The following is a 17,556-nucleotide window of genomic DNA, read 5'->3' as shown; positions in this document are numbered from 1 at the left end:
AACGCATGAGCCTAACGGTCTCGCTGACAGGAGCCGGTTGTTCAGTCTATGTTCGCAGTCAAACTTCAGCGTTTTCCAGTCTTTCGGAAAGGATCCGGAGTCTTTTCCGTGCGAGCGACACTTACGATCGGTTGCTGGCTCACAGCCGGCATTTTTTTGACCCCCTCGGTCACTCCTGCCGGCCCCTGCTGTCCCGGAACGACTTCGTCCGCAGCCTGTGCTCCGGATGCAGACTGGGCCGAGGGCAGAGAGCCTTGCGGGCCAGCGCTAGGAGCGGAGGATGTGGACGACTGTTCACTAATAGCAGCCTGCGGCTCGCTCCCCCACTTCTTAGCCATCCGGTGGGGATGCTTGATGAGCTCTTCCAGGTCGATAGGGGGGGGTAGAGGTCCCGCGGGTTTTTTTGGGAGTGCGAAGGGGGGCATTGTATAAAGATATAGAGCGGACGAGCTTTAGGGAATCGTGGATTGATTAGGAGTTCTGCCTGTGTACCGATATATCTCAGATGATCCGATGCAGATGATAGCCTACCCCTTCAACTACGTAGTTGCAACCACCACTTCATGCGTCGAACGTGGTAGAAGCACACGACCTGCGGGACAACGTAATATCACGTACGAATGGCGAACGCAATGTCACGTGAAAATAGGCGGATGACGGACTTTGACGCGACACGACGTTGAGAGAGAGAGCGGATGATGAATAGCTACAGGGACTAGAGTACTACAAGTGCTATGAGAAAGCGACAACGCGCTTTTAGGTCTGCCACTTTGCTGTCGGCGATGACGAAGAAGAAGAAGAAGAAGCTATCCAACAATCCAACAACCTCGTCTGTTAATCTGTTGATCTCAAAACTTGCACATATTAGAAATTGCTTCCCCAATCTATAACACCAACCGTCCCGAACCAGCAGCGAACACCAACCTTCCCGACCCCGCAGCAATGACTCGTCGCAACATCACGCTCGCGAAGAAGTACTTTCGCGACGAATTCTTCCCCAAGGACGCCTTCGATCCGCAGCTGCTCGAACGAAGCCTGCAAGCGATCAAAGACGTTCTTGAGTCTTCTAAGCACGGCGGTAACTTGCAAGCTTTCGAAGAGGAGACCCAAGACGCCAAACAGCGGCGAGAATGCACGACGACAATCTCTGTTTGGCTCGCTTTGGGGCAAACGGTCTCGTATTTCAAGGACCCCATTCCTCATTCATCGCATCTCGAGGTTCTCTTCGAACTCGCCGTGAAGAGGCTCGTGGCGGTCAGGGGAGCCTTCATCCCCTTGCGAGATGACTTGCTCAAACTCAAGTACCTCTTTGCTTTGGAGGTCGCCGTTCTAGTCTTGGCCAACGTACTCTGTGATTCCGTGATAGCCGATAGCAAGGGAGTCGTCGAGGTGGACCGGCTCGACGGGTTGTTGTTGGGTTGGGTGGGGGTGTCCGACTGCCATCATCTGACCGATCCAACGCAGCCGTTGCTGACGCTTGCGAGATATCTCCACGGCACCTCCCGTCGACCACGACTACCGGGAACTTATAACAAACTGGTTGACGGGCTTCAAGACGTAGCCGCTTCCCGTCACACCGCCACCGCAGGCATCGCAGCGATCGCTTGTGTGATCATAGCGGAATGGATGCGGGATGGTGTTTGGGAAGGCTGGATCCTCCGGTATCTCGAGGAGGTTCTAGAACGTTCGGCCGCCACCGAGGCCGAACATTGGTCTATCCACGCAGGTACCGCCAGAGACAAGTGGGGTAGCCTCTCCGGCCTGGCCTCTACCGCTTCGGGGACTATCTCCTGGAAGCCGACTTCTGGAGTGTCCGGCTACCCTTTCGAGAACGAACAATCGCTTAGCTGGATACAGCGGGCGTGTGTCCAGGCCGGAGTGATTGCCGGCTCCCCTCGTGCCCTCGGTGCAGCCGAGGCAGAATATCTTCTAGCACGGCTGCGATGTGACGAGGTCATCTACGTCATCGATAACGAGGAGGAGGAGGTGGTTCGATCGGCAGATGGGAGGTTCGATATCGAGGAGGACGAGGACGAGGCCGAGGACGAGGAGAAGGAGGAGGAGCAGAGGAGGGCGGCGGATGGGCGGGTCGATATCGACGAGGACGAGGACGAGGACGAGGACGAGGAGAAGCAGGAGGAGCAGAGGAGGGCGGCGAATATCAAGCCTCACTGTCTCTGGTTGCTGAAGGACGAGGACGAGGACGAGGACGAGGACGAGGACGAGGACGAGGAGAAGGAGGAGGAGCAGAGGAGGGCGGCGGATTGGCGGGTCGATATCGACGAGGACGAGGACGAGGACGAGGACGAGGACGAGGAGAAGGAGGAGGAGGTTCAGACAAAACCGGCCGATGGGAGGGTCGAAATCGATATCGACGAGCACGACGAGGAGGTTCAGAGGGAACCGGCGGATGGGAGGGTCGATTTCGGAGGCGTCGATATGGGAGATGTCGGTCTCGGGGGAGCCGAGTGGGAAATCCCGGAACTGGACCCCAACGTCATACGCGATATCGACGAGCACGACGAGGAGGTTCAGAGGGAACCGGCGGATGGGAGGGTCGATTTCGGAGGCGTCGATATGGGAGATGTCGGTCTCGGGGGGGCCGAGTGGGAAATCCCGGAACTGGACCCCAACGTCATACAGGCTTGGTTGGAGGAACAAATAGACACGTTGTTGTCGCAGGAGGGCGAGGAGCGCTACCGTGGGGCAAAATTGTGGATCGATATGTATATTGAGGGATCGACCTAGGTGGGAACCCACGGACAAGCTCTTGAAGCGGCGGCTTCGTTATACGTGTAAGGATCAGCACATGTATATATATATATATCCATATAGGCCCGTGAGAACGAATAACACGAGTCCGCATGCTCGTGACGGGAGATGCTCGATCCCACACTATTCTCTAGTATCCTGCAGGTACATCGCCAGCGACTACAATCGTATGCGTTAGAATGACGCCATTGACGATCGTGTCAAAGTTCAAGAGTGTTGAGACGGTCGTATTGGTCCAGCTAGCCACCTGAGCATTCCCCCCAAGCCTCAGCACCGGTACCGCCATGATTCGCCCGTTGCTGTGTCGAACCACGCACCTGGGCATCCCTTACGAGCCTCAGCACCGCCATGATATGCCCGTCGCTGTGTTGAATGACGAAGAACCTCTTCTCAACCATGTTCAGCCACCTGCGAAGACAGAAAGACATCAACCTTCGTCCTCTTCTCCGTTCAACCAAGCATACGGTACCCACGTGTTCGGCCCAGAGAGACCAGATGGGGTTACTGGTGGGTCGGATGACTTGCTAGTATACGTATGCGCAACTATCGCATAAGACGGACCACCTGTGCCGTTAACGAACTTGCTCCATGGGAAATCATCATCCATCTGAAGATCGCCCATGGCCTCAGACCATGCCTGAAATTCGAAGCTCGCAAGCAGGGTCAGTCCAGCAAAGAAAGACGCTCGAAGGGGGGTTGCATGAAGGACGCGTCACCTCAACCCTCGATCAGGCCGCATGCACTCACCTGAAAAGCCTGGATGGTCTGTTCGCGAACACCTTGCGAAGTCAAAAACCTTATGAAGGGGTCCGGACCCTCCCCTCGGGTCGCCAGCCGGCTGAGACTTGCCGATATCTCATCGACATCCAGGGGTGGCAGTCTACGATCTCCGATCGTCTGTATGATTTTGAGAATAAGAGCCTCCCTTGACGACGAGCCAGGAGGTGACTGTTGCAACCGTGCAAGCGACTCTTCCGGTATCAAGGACCAGACCTCATCGTCCACTTGTTTCTTGTTCAAGACTGGCAGTGGCGGGAGATTGAGAGCAGCCGCCATTTCGGTGTCATCGCGGAACCAGGGGACGAGTTGTACAGGAAACTTTGATTTATGCAACTTAGCCATCAGAATTTGGTTGATTCGCTAGTCGAGGACCGGATAGATGTTTCTCGTATTGCTCGATCATTGGCTGCAGTCAACAGATGGTGCGAGACGAACCTGCTTTATCTTGCTGTCTAGCTTCTCGGCACCATGGGCTCCGGGAGGTTAGCTGCATATGGTCGGTGATCGATGGCGACGCGTATCTTATATCTCATATCTCACCGCGATATTATTAGATGCTGTTCTGTATATCTCTATTATATCTCTATACCTAACCTCACCCTAATTTGAACCCGGTCCCAGGTTAAACAAGGTGTGAACAGGTATGCATAAACTATTCTGCCATTGTTTAGCTTGATTGAATAAGCTGACTTTGCGTGGTGTCATAGGTACATAAACATTCATACATCCACGAATGGCTATCGGCGACTCTTGTGTGGCACCATGAGCTCAGAGTACGAAGCCAGTAACCCCCCGTCCTCACCCCCGTCCTCACCCTCGTCCTCACCCCCTGCTCAAGCGAGATCCAAAAAACCCGGTAAATCGTCGTCAAAACCCGGTAAATCGTCGTCAAAACCCGGTAAATCGTCGTCAAAGCCCAAAGCGTCGTCAAAGCCCAAAGCGTCGTCGAAGCCTAAAGCGTCGTCGAAGCCTAAAGCTACAGAAGATGTCGAGGGTTGCGAAGGTGATAAAGAGGAATCTGCGGTCAATATTGACGTCAACAACGACGTTCGTCTTACCTACGTAAGCATAGGACAGGCCACAGGAGATTCATCTCTCTCTCTCTTCCTCTCTCTCTCTCTCTCTCTTCCTCTTTTGTATATTAATCGTGACCTTCAACTCCCATGATGTTATTGCCCGTTATCCAACAGAACTGCGACGATGATGGACAATTCAAAATTCCTATCGACGACCCGAACTTGGCTTGTCGAGACTACCTAGGAGAAACGCTGAAGGATTTCGCCCTTCCGGTGAGCCAGTCTCAAAGTTTCTCTTACTGTATCTGACTCAACAGATGCGGGAACAGGGCCACCCAAACAAGATCGTTCGAGTTGTGCGAGCTAATGGAGGCGGCATTGAGATGTTGCTTGTAAGTGATAAGTGGATGTATCTCGTATGTGTGACTTATTGGCATGCTGAAACCCACTTGTAGCTCGAATTTTACGCTGGAAGGTCTCAAAGATACCTTCCATTCCTGGGGTAGGCTCTGATTTTTCGGACTTGCTCTGTTTCACACCGGAGCCGAACCCCGCAAGCTACTGAAATATTTCCAATCTTTCATCTCTAGGTCTCAAAGGTTCCCTATCCTGGCGTTGCACTTGACCCTTCTCGAAGTCCGCCAGTGGCTCCGCGACCAAGGCTTGATGACTGGGGAGTTGAACGAGCAGGAGTTGAATCATCGACTTGGGGGGTAGTGCAAGACGTATCATGTTTCTGAGATAAACACTCTAGGCCGATGCACTAGATACAATACTACGATTATGCCAAAGACGCTAAAGAACGTAGCAACGTGCAACGTACGACGTACAACTGAACCTCATTTGCCGAGACGTGAGACGAACAGGTTGAACAGGTCGATATCACCCTGACGTGAGGACCGCTTTGCCCTCCGTGGCCTTCTAGCTTCTTGCTTCAAAGTGCCGGCCCATGTCGATAAACGTTGTACGATGCACGATCAAAAAACGTGACGATTCGATCGATTGTTGAATTAGTATCACAACGAACAGCTTGGCCAGCGATCCAGCGATCGAGTTGAAAAGGTCACTTACGTCACTTTTGCGACGATATCGTCGCAAAAGTGACGTAAGGGCAACTCCTAACCCTAAGCTGCAAAGCTGATTAAGCCCAAAACCCTGCCTGCGATTATCTTGCATCTCGTATCGACACCAAGAGCTCTGTTTCACATAGACTGGCCTTCGATAACGACAGAGCTCACAAAGGGTACACAAACAGTGTCTGAACACTCAGTAAGGAAGCCTTTCATCACCTGTTTAAAGGGGTCAATATAGGCTGACTGTGCGAGGTGATATCGATTGGGGCTAGGGGCTACTCTTCGAGACACGGCATGCCTGCAAATTGCGCCATCACATATTATCTCTGGCTGCATTCCTCGTCAAAATTCGGTGGAAGGAGGAACAAGCACGTCAGATACCGAACATCTTGCCGCTACACTGCTCTTCACGCCCATCATGGAGCCTGAATTATCCATACAAAGTCAGCATGCTGCTAAACGCTCACGGAATCATCCCGATGCACCCGACGATGCAAGTCGATTGGGATGGACCTCTTCTTGTTCTTAGCTGACCTGATCGTAGTGCTTCATTGGACAGAATGCCGCTTGGTGTTCGAGCGGGGAACATGTATCAATCAAGCGACTCTGCAAGTCCCCGTCAACTCGCGACCAGGCTTGCGGATCTGAAAAAGATCACCTCTACGCCGGTCGGTTTGCTATCTCGTCTATTGTCTACCATTCCGAACGCTCATGTGGACCTGTGCATAGAGTCTATAATGCCCTGGATGATTGAGCCTAAACAGACCGCAATACCGGAACTGGTCCAGCACTTCAAGCACCAGATGTCGATGGAACCAGAGGCTCAACGGGGAAGAAGAGCTGAAGAGTTGATTGGAACCTTGTTGCGCAATCATGATGCTACGACGGAACTTATCATTCAGGCGACGGATTCCCTGTTCGAATTCCTGCCTCCAACATTCACCAATTCCCACCTCGGAAGTCGAGTGAAACGGCTCAAGAACCGACGACATGTGGATATGCTGTCCGACATAGAAGAAGCTTGGGGAGTTGGCTGGCAAGCTGCGCTAGGGTTTTATACCAAACCACCTGGGCAGAAAGCGGTATACACGATCATCCGGCTATTCGACGACCGGGTATGTAGGAGTCGCATCGGCTTGCAGATCTTGTTGCAAAAGTTGCAGCATCACAAGGCTCAGCTTGGCGGCGGGAAGAAATCAATGGGATACACTATCCCGACGTTCAAAGCAGCCGTTGATGAAATCCTCAGTTCAAGGTCGCCTTCTTCCATCCTCCGATCTTCCCCGGCTGCTCCCGTCCGGTCCGCAGCGGTAGCTGCTCCTGCCAATCCGTCCGAACCACCATCAGATATGAATTCTGGTTCGGATGTCCTCGCTGTGGCAGCGGAAAGCCTAGGTGGCATGGTCCGCGATCCGGTTGGAGGCTCGAATGTGCGGGAGAGCCTTTCGGATCGGGATGAGGATCTACCATTGGAGACCGGGTCTGTCACCAAGAGTCCGCTCGAAAGCGTAACGCTCACTACACGCCATGACTTGTCCAAACGACAGGCCACCGAAACCGGGGCTACCAGGTTACAGGCCAACGGAAGAGAGCGATCTGCCAACAAAAGTCCGCTCGAAAGCGTTGCCTCCCAGATGCTTACCACACGCCATGGCTTGTTCGAGAAGAACACAGTCCTTCGCAGCGGCGGATGCAGCCGGGACGTTCCCGAGAACCAATTCACTGTCGATCGACTCGACGCCGAGATCCTTGTCCGCCAGAGCTCGGGTGGCAAGGGCAAGACGCCGGCTGGGACCGTCTCCGACAAGGTTCTCTTAGTGGACAAGGTACCCCGCAGCAAGACCAAACGCAATCAATCCTGCGAGAACGCGCACAAAACCCATGTGACCAAGCTCCCATCTGCCGAAAGGCGAAGAGAGCGGTCAGGAGAGGAAGACGTTGATGAGGAACGAGAGTCGGAGGAGGAACGAGAGTCGGAGGAGGAACGAGAGTCGGAGGAGGAACGTTGCCAGGCAGATCTGGAAAACGTCCGATTGCGAGAAGAAGATGACGGACAAGAGTCGGAAGACGAATGGACCGAGCCAGAGGATGGAGGTTCCACCGAACAGTGTGAGGATGAGAGACCTCGTCCGAAAAAACAAAAGAAGATTGTCTACGTCGCCGGTGGAGCGGTCTCTGCGGTTCCTCATCTCGTTGGGGGAATCGAAATCCCGACGGGTGCAGCATACGAGGAGTTGGCAAACGTCAAGGCTCGCACAAATTTCTCTCTTCCTCTATCCGATGCCCCGAAATCCAACCCAAACAAGTTCTCGGGAGATTGGGATGAAGCTCCGTATCCCAGAGCCAAAGCCCAGGTCGAAAAAGCGCTGTCCGAGTATACGGAAATTGTTTTACCTGATACTTATCAAGAACTCGTCGATGCGTTGAAGGCGAAGGGAAAGACAAAGGGGAAGGAGAAGGAGAAGGAGAACGCGAAGGCAGTCTCGGGGGCGCAGGACTACACGGAAGCGCAGAAAAGCAAGTGGAACGAGACGGTAGCTCGCTATGATCGGCAAATAGACAAACTTCCCTTGCTGAAAGGGAACGTGATCATGCGTGCACAAGACGGGAAAGTTGTCCTCGTGAAGTTGGACGATGGTTTGAACCTACCACAACCAAGGGTGGCACGTCAAAGGAAGGATCTCTTGAGTAAGTTCGGTCGGGAGCGATGATCTAGTTTGCCATTTGAAGCGTGTGTTATCGCAGGTCACATGAGGACTTCGTTCGCAGCTTTGCTGCAAGGGTGGATACAGAAGGACATCCCTCCTCCTGGACCTTGCGATCAGCGTCACCATGATTATGAAGGGATGAAAGAGAAGTACAAGAATAATGGACGAGCGGGTGTTTGGCATTTCGCCTTCTGGCAGTCGACTGGACATGCCGGCAAGGAAGATCCTCACATATCAGTCCATACCACCGGCTGTCACAACGTCTACCAGATAGAACCGGTTCAAGAGTTCTTGCGAAACATGGCACCGCTTCAGCAGACGATGGCAAACTTGTTCGGGATGTTCTTCCCCAAGATCCAAGAGAAGTAAGCATACACATACACTAGTGCTCGTTAGGTTCACAATCTTTGCTGATGGACGCTATGTTATAGGTACAAGGTCTGCTTCGATCGACTCGCCCTCAAGTTTGCCAGTATGAGTTCGATCGAATGGTCTGCAAAGACTTGTTTCCTGGGCATGGCACTGCTGCAGAACCTTCGAGTCCTTCTCCATCGAGATAAGGCAGACGACAAACACGGGTGCGTCGCGATGACACCGATGGGAAGGTACACCGGAGGTGACTTGGTCGCGGGGTCTGGGTCCATCCTATTCAAGATGGAATATCGACCTGGAAGCGTGGTGCTCTTCCACTCGGCCCTTTTACTTCACGCTATCACCCCGTTCGAAGGACAAAGACAAGCGTTCGTCTTCTTTTCTCACGAAGCCTTGTTCGAGAAAGTCGAGTGAGACGTAGGCTCGATGATGAATAATGATATGTTATACCTGACCGAAGCCACTGTACCGTCGACTGTAAAAAGGTAAAGGATTGGGTCACCGCCGTAGCAACCTGAGACCCCAAACCCAGGGCTCCAGCCGTCAAATTGTCTCCTGCAGGCCCTTTCGGAACCGCGCCGGTGCCGCAGAGATTTACGAAAGAAGAGGGAGAGAGGCACGGTGCGATCTTGAGAAATCTCTATGAGTACATGAGTATTGGGTATGCGTTATCGAGATTCTTACGCTCAGTAGTCGGCGAGAAGTCTCACCACCAAGCGACTTCTCGACTCCAGAGCGAGACCTCTACATTAGGTGAACAATTGAACGATCACCTTTTTACTATGATCACCATGTTGTGATATAGCAATCAATTTGCCTTTAATATCTCTAATCTGACTTTTTGGGGTCAACCTGAGGCCTGAAAGCTGCGTCATGTCCTCCGCCCTCGAGCTCGCCATCGAGAGAAGTAAATGGCGGTATCGAGAACGTCAAGCAGCCGATGGCGGTATGAATCCCTGTCACGTCACGGCTGCGTGGTTGATCCACCATCCGGAATCGTTGGCCACCCCTCCTCCTCAAACTGCTGTCAAATTAGCAGATCCACAACCCTCGACTCTCGGAAGTCTAGGTCCATCTTGGCTTCGAGACTGGATCCAACGATTTCCTACTCCGGTGAACACGGTTCGTCTGTTCACGGGGACCTTCGAACAAGACGGCTTGGAGCTCGAGTGCTGCAACGAGAGATTCTCTGGCCCGGATGAAATCAAGGCACATATCGGGTCTAGCGGGTCTTCGATTGACGACCATACCGTATTGTTAGCACGGGTCTATTGCATCTTCTGTGGCACGCACGGAAGCCGGTACGGTAGGTCCAGGCGCACAGGTGAATCGCTTGTTGATCACTCTAACTGACCTATACCCTTGATCAGGGGATCACCAACTCATTCACCATGTAGAACCACCGATCGGCGGGTCGAGGAAAGTGCTCTGTTTGGTTCAGGCCTACTACGAGAAAGCCCCGCTTGGTCGCTGTAGCTGTTCCGAGCTCGTGAACTCACTCCGAGGTCACATATGCACGCCACCCAGCGAGGAAGAAATCCGGCTTCGTCAAGTCATTGATGACATCACGGCAGAGCCCGCTGGCCACGTCGACCCTGATTTTTTCCATCTCGCCAGGACATGGAGGCTGGAAGTCATGACTCGGATCCACGCAGCCAACAGGGGAGTACCCGTTCCGAAGTACTTGTTACACGATTGCGAGTTCAAGAACCCGTACTGTGAGGCCGATGCATGCAACGTGTAAGCTCCATCCATCTTCGAGAGGTTCCCAACGATTCGGTAGAAACGAAAATACACTGAGCGGCATCTGGTTATGGCATCTGGTACAGCTCTGAAGAGTCACAACCGTGGCCGGGGATTACAGACGTTATCGGGTATATGGATTCGATGGTTTATACACTGGCCTCAACTTGCCACATCCCCATCAAAACTCTTCGATTCTACTTGCGCGGCACCCACGGCGAACATTCCTTGTTGTGTGAATACCTGGAGGCCGTACTCGTCGATTGTGAGTCCCGACAGAACGGGGGCGAATGGCGATACTGATCCCTTTTGCTGTCGTACTCTTCGCTCGCTCGCTTGGATCGCCGGTTCCCTATCCTCGCTCGTCGCTCTCCTTTCGCTCCCCTCCGCCCTGGTTCCTCGGCTGCCTCGGCGCCCCTTTCCTTCGCTCTTGGCGGCCTGTCTCATGCGAGTCGTTATCAGTCCTCGCTCGGAGCTGTCCTTGGTATGAACGAGCTGGGGAACCGTTTTCATACTGGACCCTCCGCAGTAGGATGTTTATTCCGATGCGTCGGTCCGAGATGGAACAATATCGGTCTGAACTTGTGTCGGTGCCGGTACGGTATAAACAAAAAGAGCGAGGGACAGGAGCGAATGAGAAGTGGGATATCTGGGATGACCGCCTGGCTCGGGCAATCGAGAATTTGGTAGCAAAGCTCTATCTTGGTATGTCGATGCGTTGCAAGGTGACGAATCCATGTGGCAAATGCTGACCTTGGCCTATCCACAGGTACGCTTGCGGATGCCCGGAGTGCGATAGCAACCCGGGACGATGCAGGGCCTAGTATGGTCGGGGCTAGTGCGATCGGGTCTTCGCCACCGCAGCAATGTCTTGCGTTTTTCCTGTTTCGAGTTCATTGTGGCCACCCATTTGACGTAAGTGACCGTGTAGCGCGAGCACTACTTACGAGTGATAGCTAACGTTATATAAACAGGACTCGTCGAGCAGCTCGAGACCCTCTCTACTAAGGAAGGCTTGGACTGGCAGCTTGGCACGACGCGAGGCGGAGGTGAGTATATTGGCGCGCCCGATCTCTCCGGTCGCCTGCTGAAGACAGCTTCCCGCATGTGTGTAGGATTGGACGCCGCGGCAATACCGAGCCATCGCACAGTATTTCCGTAACCCAAGACGATATCTCCCTGAGGCTATGCCTCAGGCCACCACTCTCAATCGGCTGATTGCACAGGGTTTAATGGACTGCCTGCCGGATCTAGGCGATCTCGAGCATATCAAGGGAAAGCTATCAAGAAGTGCCACTCTATTGGCGATCCGACAAGCGATCGCCGATATCGAGAATACGTAATACACGAGCATATTTAACAGACATCCCGCTTCTATCTTCAGGATTTTGTGCCTTAGATAGAAAGAGATAATCGTCCTTCCCCATCTTAGGAGGAATCGTTTCGGACGTTTGGTGGGGTCGCTTCCGGACTCTGTGTGTCGGGACGGGTGTGGGTGCTTTTGCGCACGTTTTGCTGGTCGTGCCGGCGATCCCTTCGGTTATAGCTTCAGGGAATGCGCTCGCTCCATTCCTTATTTCTATTTACATCCTCAGTGGCGCTGCTGGGTTCATCAAGGTATGTATGCTTCCGACGGTCTGTACGCTAACGTAGACTGAAACTCATCACTTCGTTAGCCTACCCTCGCTCCCATGCTCTGCGATCAATCACCGGTCAAGCGTAGCACTATCAAGGTCCTCAAGAGCGGAGAGAGAGTACGTGTGGTGCATCGAATCCGCTGAGGTCGCTTATTCATGGAGACATCCTTCTGCGCTAGGTCATCTTGTCTCCTCAGGTCACGGTTCAAAGGTAAGCAATGCTCAATCAGAGCTTGGGAATATCGAAACTGATCCAAGTGGCCGCCCTTAGGTATCTCCTCGTCTTTTATTGGGCAATCAATGTTGGAGCGTTCTTCGGGCTCGCCACCAGCTATGCAGCGGTAAGCTCAAGGCCTGGACGCAATCTGAAGGGCTCGTCCGAGTAGCTGACACTTCACATTTCCCGCGCAGTACAATGTTGGATTTTGGCTCGCTTTCCTCACTCCCGGAATCTTCTACATGTTGATGCCCCTCGTGCTCTGGGTATGCTACAAGCGCTTAGTACGCTTCGCTCCGCAAGGATCCGTCGTTCTAGAAGCTTTCAAAGCTTGCCGATCCCTCTTCAAGGATGGCAACAGCGCCAACCTGTTCAAAAGAGGCAACGCTTTCTGGGAGAATGCTCGGCCCAGTGCCATCGCCAGCCGTGGGGGAGACCTCTCCGGTGTCACTTGGGACGACAAGTTTATCGATGATCTGCAACGGACCATGGCCGCGTGCAAAGTCTTTCGTAAGTAGCTGTAGGTGTCGATGTTTCGCTCGCATACGGATGATTGACGGATTCTTGCCTTCTGTAGTACTGTACGCCAAAAAGCATGCTATGCCAATATGAGAGGTTACTGATTCTGCGTCATGTGTATGAGTACAGTATTCCCATCTTCAACTTGGCAAACAGCGGGCTCGGGAACTCTGTCAACGCCATGAGCTCGGCCATGACTCTCGGAGGGGTTCCTAACGATCTGATCCAAAATTGGAATGCTCTTACTATTGTCTGCTGCGCGCCTCTTATCAATTACGGACTTTATCCTGCATTCTCAAAGATGGGCTATCCCATTTCGCCCATGTGGAGGATGACCATCGTAAGAGCTTTTGCGAGCTGTATAGCGTTCCGTGCGTCCCACTTAGAGCCTCGTCGCCTTGGTAGGGTTTCACTCTCGGAGGCCTCAACATGATCTACGGAGGTGTCCTACAAACGCGAGTTTGTGAGTGATGCATCCTTGTCGAGGGCACAACGGGAGCTGTGACGCTGATCGTGACTTGGGCAGACGCGACTAGTCCTTGCGGCAAGTATGCAACCTGTGAGTAACTCTTCCATCTCAACTCAATGGTATGGGATGACTGGACCACGACCCCATGCAATTGATAGCCGAATGTGCCCTGGGTGTGTCTCCCATTTCGCTCTGGGTAAGCCGTCAATAGACGAATACACCCGGGTATGAACGCTGATCTGGCGATTTTGCAGCTTCAAGTGCCACTCTTCTCGCTTCCTGCCCTGGGCGTAAGCCGTTCGGTATTTGCAGATTCGTTTGACTGAAATTGATGTCTGGGTGCGTATACAGGAGATCTTCGTAAACGTCACTTCGTACGAGTTGGCCTATACTCGAGCTCCCCCTAGGATGAAGGGTCTCGTCTATGCCTTCTGTCTGTTCACTACCGCCATCTCAAGCGCCATTGGACTCGCATGTTCGGCTGCCGTTAGTGAGTGATGTCGCACGCGAGACCGGGCAAGCAGTGTAAGATTCTGATCGCCTGGATTTCCCCGCAGCCGATCCTTATCTCGTCGAGCCATATTGGGTGTTGGCCGCTCTCAGTCTCGCCTGTGGTGAGTCCCCAACATGAATACGGTTTTATCCTCGATTTCAAGCTGACATAAAACCTGATCGCAGCCGTCTCATTCCCGCTCTTATTCAAAGGTCTGGACAAGGAAGTCAACTTCTTTGACCCTTCTCTTACGTCCATCAAGCAGGACAAGGCTGAAGTTGATGTGGAAGAGACTAGGGAGAAGCGTTAGATTTCGTGCTGAGGTTGGCAATTCGATCGAGTCATGCTACGAAGTGCCTTAGATAGAAAGAGATAAATTTCTTTCTAACCAGGATAGCGAATATGTATACTTAAGATGTCGGCGTCTGATATTGAACGACGAGTTCTCGCTCAATCATGGATCCTGGCTGGTGTGACTGGCATCGACTGGGCCGTTCAGGAAACGAGGGCGCACCATGTCATATGATACCTGCGTGACGTAGATACAGAATCTTGCTGCCTACTGCGACCGATCTTGCTTCACTGATGCTTTCGGGACATGTAGACCGCTTCCTCCCGCTTCCGTTGCGCCCATAATCTCCTTCCTACGTTGATGGTATTCCAAATCCATTGATGACAGAACACGATGAAGAAAAAGCTCAACACCGGGATCGCTGTAACGACATGCAATGACAGTGAGATTCCGGCACACATCAGCCTAAGTTTCACCGCGGAAGGTACCGAGTCTGGACAAGACTTACCGACCAACCAGAACCCGTAGTCGTCATAAGGCATACTCGTGAAGCGCTCGATCTCAATGTTCATCCCCCAGTAGCCTGTCATGAAGGTCGCCGCTATAGAATTGCAAGGCTGTGCATCAGATCACATCGTTTAGCGGTTGAATATGCCAGCCTGACTCACGCATGAAGATGACCGTGACAAGAGAGAGACGCTCCATAGACGAATTCGAATCGAAACTCATTAGCTGGATGAAATGGCAAAAGTAAGCGATCTGGCCGATACCGTTTAGCCATCATTTTTTGGCTCACGTTGAAGACGAAAGACGTCAGATGATCAGTCGTCACGGTGAATTGGTCAATCGCGTTTAGCACGGTATCGAGGTGGTCGATGACATCACTCAAATATATCTGGGAGCCGATAGGGGCGGTGACATCGTTAGGCTCAGGTCGACACCAACGACCTTAGAAGCACGTAGACTTATGGGCAGGGTTCTCACCTTGGTTATTCTCGAGATGTATCCTGCACTGTCTTCAGCAGACCAGAGCGATTCGCGGACTTCTCCACCCGGTGTATCGAGCCCGGTCTTCTCCGTCATATGGCCAACCCCGGAATGATGTCCATGATCATGGTTCAACTGATGTATCGTCCCGGACGATTTGGCGCCGTAAAGCAAACTTGCCAGCGCTCGCTCCTGGTCCCGATTCCGCAGCGTGTACAGCACCCTCGACAGTGGTGAGAGTGTCCGCTTCAACCTTGTGAGCTGAGACGAGATCACGTGCAGGTGGCGGACAGCCCCCATCTCGGGCCGAATGAGACATCCCGCTTCGATTTTCAGAATTTCGGCCTCGAACGCCTGTGAGATTTCGATTGCGATATCGACAACTGGGTTCGGCCACGCAACTTGTCAATTTGAAGCACGGCAAAGTACGGTGTCCGATCGACTTACCAATATCGAGTAATGCCTCGAGCAGCATCGATGAATCGCTTGTTTTCCTGAGTATACCATCTGCCGGCCGGAAGAGCGAATGGGTTAGGCGGTGTACTGTTGAAGGTTAAAAGCAGCATTGAGGCCTACCAGGATTCTCCAATCGAAGGTAAATTCTGTGATCGACGTGGAAGACGCGGAAGGCAAAAAAGTTAAAAAGAAAGTTGGTGAGTAGATTTCACATCTAACTCTACCATGTCTGGGCTCACGGATCCAGTATTCCCGCATAAGGGGTCGCCGACATGGTGATGAGCGTACCTGTCATCCGGTTAAACGGGGATTAGCAGATGGGCGATACTTTTCTCGCATGCTGCTCTTCTCGGCTCACCATCACGTAACATGAAGCAGCTGTAAACGGTTCGGCGGATGGGCACCATATATTTGGCCGACAATTCGTCAACGGTACTTCGATGAGCAGGTCCCATCATTGCCTGTCAAATGTAGGATGCGACGCTTCAGATTCACGGTGACATATCGATACGAGGCTGAGGATCCTCACGACTCACCATCGGTCCGTGTCCGATCCCTTGGTTCTGCAGCGGTTCAAAGACACCCTCGACTCCCTCTGGGAGCACGTGTATCTTGTTCGCTCGCTTTGCCCGGCTGAATAATCTTCCAGCCCAGCTCTGTTTATGTTTGTTACCAGAAGCTTCCAAATCTTCCTCTTCCATATTCTGGCTGCGACCTCGCCCATAGGTTGCGTGCGAGCCCAGCTCGAAGGGTCGTTTAGCAGGAAGGTTGACGGCCTCCTTGATCTCCTCTTCATCCTCCGCTCGGATGTACTGCGGATAGACAGGAGCAAGGGCAAGGATCAGATCCGCTAGCTGGCGCAGTCGGCTTCGACGTGAGCCATGCATACCTGTACAAGAATCTGTGCAAATCCGAAAAAGCGGACAGGCTAGCATGAGCACATCGAGTCCCGCTCGGAGCGATATTCAGTGCGATCGTTACTCACCTGAGTATAGAGGTGTTCCGCGTAGAAGTCGATCTTGCTTCTCGGGTTGTTGTTCGCTCTCAGAGCGTCTTCGATGGCAAGAGGATGTAGATTGTACTTCAGAGCCAGCACCTTGATCGTCTCAAAATTGATACCTGAATACCAGAGCCAAACAGCGTCAGCGTTCCAAGCACCGGATCAATCGTCGCAGAACGTTCAGCTCGTTATTCACCATCGAGATTGATCCATCTGACGCTCTTCCTCGGCCGGTCATTTGCCTTCTTCTCGTCCAGACCTGGTGTTTGAGGAGCAGGCGACACCGGCCTCTTGCCATCTTGCGAGTTTAGCCAGGTTTCCAACTTGGATCCGGGTAGATCAACCCTCGAAGCGGTCCCATCCGTAGCATAGTCGACCACGGTCACTCCCACTTCGTCGTCGAGTTCAGCATACCGGCCAGGATCCTGCCTGACGTCTATACCCGGCTCGGAACCCGTGTTGGATAGCCATCGGTAGGCGTCGTAACGCTCGTTCTGAGATTGACTGTGGGATTGATGCATATGTGCAGGTAAACTCGGTCGTCGAGGTCGATCGGAGGACTGAGAGATGCTGGCTCGCTTGTTTGCCAAGAGCGGAGATCGAGGAGAAGAGCTGAGATTGCTCTCGTCATCGTCGGATTCGCTGCCATAGAGGGGGTTACCGGAGGGCGCCTGGTGGGAGTATGTAGATCGGAAGCCTGAGGAAGAGAAAAGGGGAAAGTAGGAAGAGCTATATCAGTAATCGCATGCGGGATCGAGATACAGGGCTGAGTCTGAGCCAGAAGTAGGTCGTCGTTTGCCTGCTCACCTCCAGCCGAATCGTTCCGCTTCATCGACCCTCTTGGAGCCTTTGTCACTCGTGTTGAACCATAGTCACCAGCCATTATGATCCACGGAACAGATGCAGAGATTATAGGTGTGTGTGCGTGAATGGTTGTCCTCGTGCAGTTAGCTGTCTGTGATTCTCATGAAAGCTTCGAGATGGTTCAGGTCACACGAGCGAGTATGTACATGAGCCGAGCA

The 17,556-nt window shown here is 52.8% G+C and overlaps 5 protein-coding genes across 5 annotated transcripts; 3 read left to right on the top strand and 2 right to left on the bottom strand.

Moving 5' to 3' along the window:
• Nucleotides 1-942: 942 nt before the first annotated feature.
• Nucleotides 943-2,748, top strand: HD553DRAFT_340167 (uncharacterized protein; the record flags this gene model as incomplete). Its single annotated transcript, XM_046182512.1, has 1 exon — nt 943-2,748. The coding sequence occupies one exon, from the start codon at nt 943-945 to the stop codon at nt 2,746-2,748; it is 1,806 nt and encodes a 601-aa protein (XP_046038459.1).
• A 154-nt stretch (nt 2,749-2,902) lies between these two features.
• Nucleotides 2,903-3,828, bottom strand: HD553DRAFT_340166 (uncharacterized protein; the record flags this gene model as incomplete). Its single annotated transcript, XM_046182511.1, has 4 exons — nt 2,903-3,019; nt 3,090-3,180; nt 3,246-3,409; nt 3,520-3,828. 4 exons carry the CDS (start codon nt 3,826-3,828, stop codon nt 2,903-2,905), a joined length of 681 nt encoding a protein of 226 aa, XP_046038458.1.
• A 6,603-nt stretch (nt 3,829-10,431) lies between these two features.
• HD553DRAFT_187141 (uncharacterized protein) lies at nt 10,432-11,913 on the top strand. Its single transcript, XM_046176990.1, has 5 exons — nt 10,432-10,461; nt 10,551-11,169; nt 11,234-11,379; nt 11,439-11,513; nt 11,580-11,913. The coding sequence occupies exons 2-5, from the start codon at nt 10,755-10,757 to the stop codon at nt 11,805-11,807; spliced, it is 864 nt and encodes a 287-aa protein (XP_046038457.1). The 5' UTR covers nt 10,432-10,461; nt 10,551-10,754; the 3' UTR covers nt 11,808-11,913.
• Nucleotides 11,914-12,111: 198 nt separating this feature from the next.
• HD553DRAFT_187009 (POT family-domain-containing protein) lies at nt 12,112-14,279 on the top strand. Its single transcript, XM_046176989.1, has 13 exons — nt 12,112-12,218; nt 12,281-12,312; nt 12,373-12,442; nt 12,513-12,828; nt 12,896-12,899; nt 12,967-13,177; nt 13,243-13,300; nt 13,374-13,400; nt 13,465-13,502; nt 13,561-13,596; nt 13,658-13,796; nt 13,864-13,920; nt 14,012-14,279. The coding sequence occupies exons 1-13, from the start codon at nt 12,156-12,158 to the stop codon at nt 14,107-14,109; spliced, it is 1,149 nt and encodes a 382-aa protein (XP_046038456.1). The 5' UTR covers nt 12,112-12,155; the 3' UTR covers nt 14,110-14,279.
• A 1-nt stretch (nt 14,280) lies between these two features.
• On the bottom strand, nt 14,281-17,552 carry HD553DRAFT_186932 (uncharacterized protein). The gene is made up of 14 exons (XM_046176988.1): nt 17,342-17,552; nt 16,731-17,231; nt 16,520-16,653; nt 16,424-16,435; nt 16,071-16,346; nt 15,893-15,995; nt 15,774-15,822; nt 15,655-15,680; nt 15,526-15,585; nt 15,076-15,461; nt 14,888-14,986; nt 14,760-14,823; nt 14,600-14,692; nt 14,281-14,512 (listed from the first exon to the last, which is right to left on the bottom strand). The coding sequence occupies exons 1-14, from the start codon at nt 17,415-17,417 to the stop codon at nt 14,379-14,381; spliced, it is 2,013 nt and encodes a 670-aa protein (XP_046038455.1). The 5' UTR covers nt 17,418-17,552; the 3' UTR covers nt 14,281-14,378.
• Between the last annotated feature and the right edge of the window lie 4 nt (nt 17,553-17,556).

Source organism: Filobasidium floriforme, assembly GCF_021052385.1.
Source record: "Filobasidium floriforme strain CBS 6241 chromosome Unknown HD553scaffold_5, whole genome shotgun sequence".
Taxonomy (NCBI): Eukaryota; Fungi; Basidiomycota; class Tremellomycetes; order Filobasidiales; family Filobasidiaceae; genus Filobasidium; species Filobasidium floriforme.
Note: the sequence above shows the minus strand (reverse complement) of the source record. Positions and strands in the feature narration are given on the sequence as shown.